The following is a 3634-nucleotide window of genomic DNA, read 5'->3' on the forward strand; positions in this document are numbered from 1 at the left end:
CGTGATCAGCAGAGTTTACACGTCACGTTTTGGTAATGGTACTGTTCACTTGGAACCCCAACCGAGGTGGTACTAAAAAAAGTACCAGGTACCAGGTACTGTACCCAGTGGAAAACCCCCCAAAAGTGAACCGTACCGAGCCGTACCATGCAGTGGAAAAGCACCATTAGACATCGATTGCAACCGGCCATTTCACTGAAATGAATCAAGGCAATCACCCACATCAAACCCTTGCGTTTGATCCAGCTTTGGACGTAAAGAAAAAGATAACAAACGAAACACAATGGCAACACTGTTACATAAGGGCTGGTGGAGCGGGAGCCTTGATCTGGTGGATGAGGGGAAGGAAAAAGCCAAGTCAACTCACCAGCTTGAAGTCCTGAATGCTACAGATGAAGTAGGGCGTGTTCGGCCGTCGGCTCTCTATGTACACACAATCTGTGAAGATGACAAACAACAGTGTTACTAACATCATCTAGACTGTCAGATAAGATGATCTCAATTATCTTAATTTCTCAAACCTGCACAAAATCGGTTTCCCTTTGTAAAACACAACTGGAATGTGAGTAATAGGATTAAAGGGCTTTTGGACGGAGGACAGTCCGCCCTTTCCAGAACAAACATCAAGGGGAGTCCGAGAAAGAAGGTTGGTATTGTTCCAACACAATTATGTGATGGCAGGGGTTTGTGTAGGGAAGAAAATACAATAAACGAACATAGGAGACAATGTGAAGCTGATATGAAACGTATACTAAATTATGATAAAATTGCATAACTTTTCCTCCTCTGAAGTAAAGCTGAGCAGCGGGCCTCTGTGTTTAAATTAAATGTGACTGGTGGTATGGCCAGGTCACGAACCTTCATCTTCTTAACAAAAACATTCACACTGCACAGCCCCAACAAGAGAAAGCAGCTTTAGCTAAGTAGACGCACATACATGCACACATACTTCCTTCCTCTGCGGTCAATCTGCCAAACATTTGTAGAGTGCGGGGGATGAAAAGATCACCCTCTTGTTCCACCCGCTTCTCCGCAGAGAGACAATCTGAGGCGCTCCGAGGTGCCAGCAACCGCTCCATTCAGAACACTCATTACATTACACTGCTATTTCACACTACAAATCCATTTTACACCGGCAACCAAGCCGGTATTTGTGTAACCTAGACCTGCGCCGTTCAGCTTGAGATGAGGTGATTGGGGTTTCTGTGGTTTCAAGTCAACATGAAATCAAAACTGGCCATCTTTACTTTAGACATCCCTAGTGCCAAATACATCCATTCACATTATTCTAAATAAAGAAAGTCTATGTTTCAAACATAAAATCAAAATGTAACAATGATCACATCACCTAGGATGTCCAGTCTATTAAATCATGTTAACCAAGTGTCTAGGAAAATCATCAGAGCAAGTTATCACATTCCTTTTCTGATGTCATCACCTAATGTTAATCAATAGGCAAGCAGCGAATGCCATTTCATGTTGGCTTCAACCTGTAAATAAAGCACAGATCAAAAATCAGCTTTCAGGCTGTAAAAAAAAAAAATCATACATTAAATATATAAACAAACCCCTAAAATAATGAGCTAGCTAATACCAAACGGGAAGTTAAAAGTGGCTTATCAGAAAGCAGATTTCAAGAGTCACAACAGATTCCTGAACCCATGATTCATTCACACTTCCTGGCACATAAACAAAGGCCATACCGCATGTTAAAAGACGAGCTGTGCATTAAAAAGCAAGGGCGACTCCACCATCTTGTCTCCAGCTTGCTAAATCCGTAAGCAACACTCGTGTGTGTTGATGAAGGGGTCGAGCCTCACAGTTACCCAGCAGCCATATTTGAACACAGCTCCTGAAGCGTGACACTAACACACTCTCACACCACGCCGAGGATAGCAGCCCGAGTGTGTGTGAGTGTGTGTCATCGCTTTAAGCACAGATTTGGAGATGTTAGAAGTCTTTGTGTCTCTGTAGTGCTAAAACAGCATGAAGATAAAGGTTTATCTGAACGCTTCAGTATTCCAGGGATGAATTCACGTAGCATTTGCTGAGGAGGCTAAAAGCTACTACTAACAAAAGGAGAGCGATTCCGTTCCAGCCCTCTTAGTGCAGATTATCTTTTATTTATTTGTTTTGCCTGGTGCCGTTATTGATCTCGTTGTGTTTATCTGTTCAATGCAGCAGGCGGAATAAAGATATTTAATAGGCTGAGCACATTGCAAACCATTCGTTCGGAGGGGAAGGGGGGTGTTAAGAATGCAGAGGGGGCCATTTTGAGTGGGTTGCATGTGTGACAGGAAAGGCTTGTTATCAGAGCTGGTCTGCACAGGGTTTTCTAAGGCTTTATAGTGTGTTAGTGGGGTGGGCCGAGCTCTGCCCGTCTGTTTCTACCTGAGCTCATCCTCTCATTTACAAGATAATGTAAGTGAATATATCCATCAGCACAGTGACTGACCGCCTTCACCGGAGAGGGAGGGGAGACTGGAGAACAAAAGAGACAAATCTCAATGAAATGAGATGACATGTTTCAGAACGTCCCAGGCGGTGTTGAGAGGGATTTACCTTTGAGAATTGCGGCTTATAGTCTCTTAACCCGGCTGGTAGATTCATTTAGAGGAAATGGATTCCCTACATACTGACAAGACAATAGATATCTGTGCTGTGAGCCGTAAGGAAAATACTGAGGTATAAAGGTCTGGTTTGAAATGCTTCCTGAGGTAAATGAAGCCGTAAATGTGACTTCAGCCTATTTCTGGGCAATAAAGCTAAAGGAAAATCAATATTTTGCAGTATTTATGTATTTTTCAATATATGAATAATGAAAATGTACTTGAAAATAATTAAGAATGAAACTGAATCATTTTCATTTAGTTACACCAGCATTAAATTAGGAAAATTAAAAAAAACGAAAAAAAAAAAAAAATTTTATCAGCACATATCTTTACTAACACGATGGAATTGTGGTCACATTTACCATTGTTCAGCAATGTTTGGGAAGTGAAATCTAGTCATTTCAGAGTATTTCATGTGAGGATGAAAGATTTCGCCATGCAGATTTTGCATCGGGTTCAAGTTGGTCACAGATTTGCCGCGTTGACCAACAAAAAAAGCTGCTTGGTTTGAAATTTGTGCTTCACACATTGCTACACTACTGACAATAGACAATGAACCTTTTTTGCTAATGTGACCGCATTAACCTACTTTTGCCACTTAAGTTTAAATCAGAGATGTCATTAATTGCACTGTTTGTTGTTTTGTAATGCAATGAGCTATGCTAATTAAAAAGCAACTGTAATATGCAACAGAAAAACCATTGCTAACATTCTAGTCTAGCCGAACAAAGTCTGCAAAAACTAGCCAAGAAATTGTGTTTTTAAAACAATCCAAAAGGTACTTTTCCCACCCATCTGTGAAACTCGTTTCCAAACAAAAGGTCCTCGGGAAATAAATTGTGTTTAATATTTTACAATAATGACGGTCCTCGCTGGCCGTGGAGAGTTGTGAGGCTGTAATTTGCACTGTACTCTTTGAGAGTGGACCTTTAAGACTCCAATCTGTTCAGCTGCGTTCCAGCCATTTTGTGCTTTTAGAGAAGCCCCTCTCCATCAGAGAGTGAGCAGGCAGAGAAAAAAGG

General features: G+C 41.4%; 1 protein-coding gene across 4 annotated transcripts in view; it reads right to left on the bottom strand.

Annotated features, from left to right (window-relative positions):
• Nucleotides 1-3634, bottom strand: part of LOC107703059 (arginine-glutamic acid dipeptide repeats protein-like) — a 177021-nt gene that overhangs the window by 84709 nt on the left and 88678 nt on the right. For all 4 annotated transcript variants that reach the window (XM_016505553.1, XM_016505554.1, XM_016505555.1 and 1 more), the window contains exon 3: nt 368-438. In XM_016505553.1, coding sequence (XP_016361039.1) covers nt 368-438 — 71 coding nt within the window. The remainder of the gene's footprint in view (nt 1-367; nt 439-3634) is intronic.

Source organism: Sinocyclocheilus anshuiensis, unplaced genomic scaffold (genome assembly GCF_001515605.1).
Source record: "Sinocyclocheilus anshuiensis isolate Anshui unplaced genomic scaffold, SAMN03320099.WGS_v1.1 scaffold883, whole genome shotgun sequence".
Taxonomy (NCBI): Eukaryota; Metazoa; Chordata; class Actinopteri; order Cypriniformes; family Cyprinidae; genus Sinocyclocheilus; species Sinocyclocheilus anshuiensis.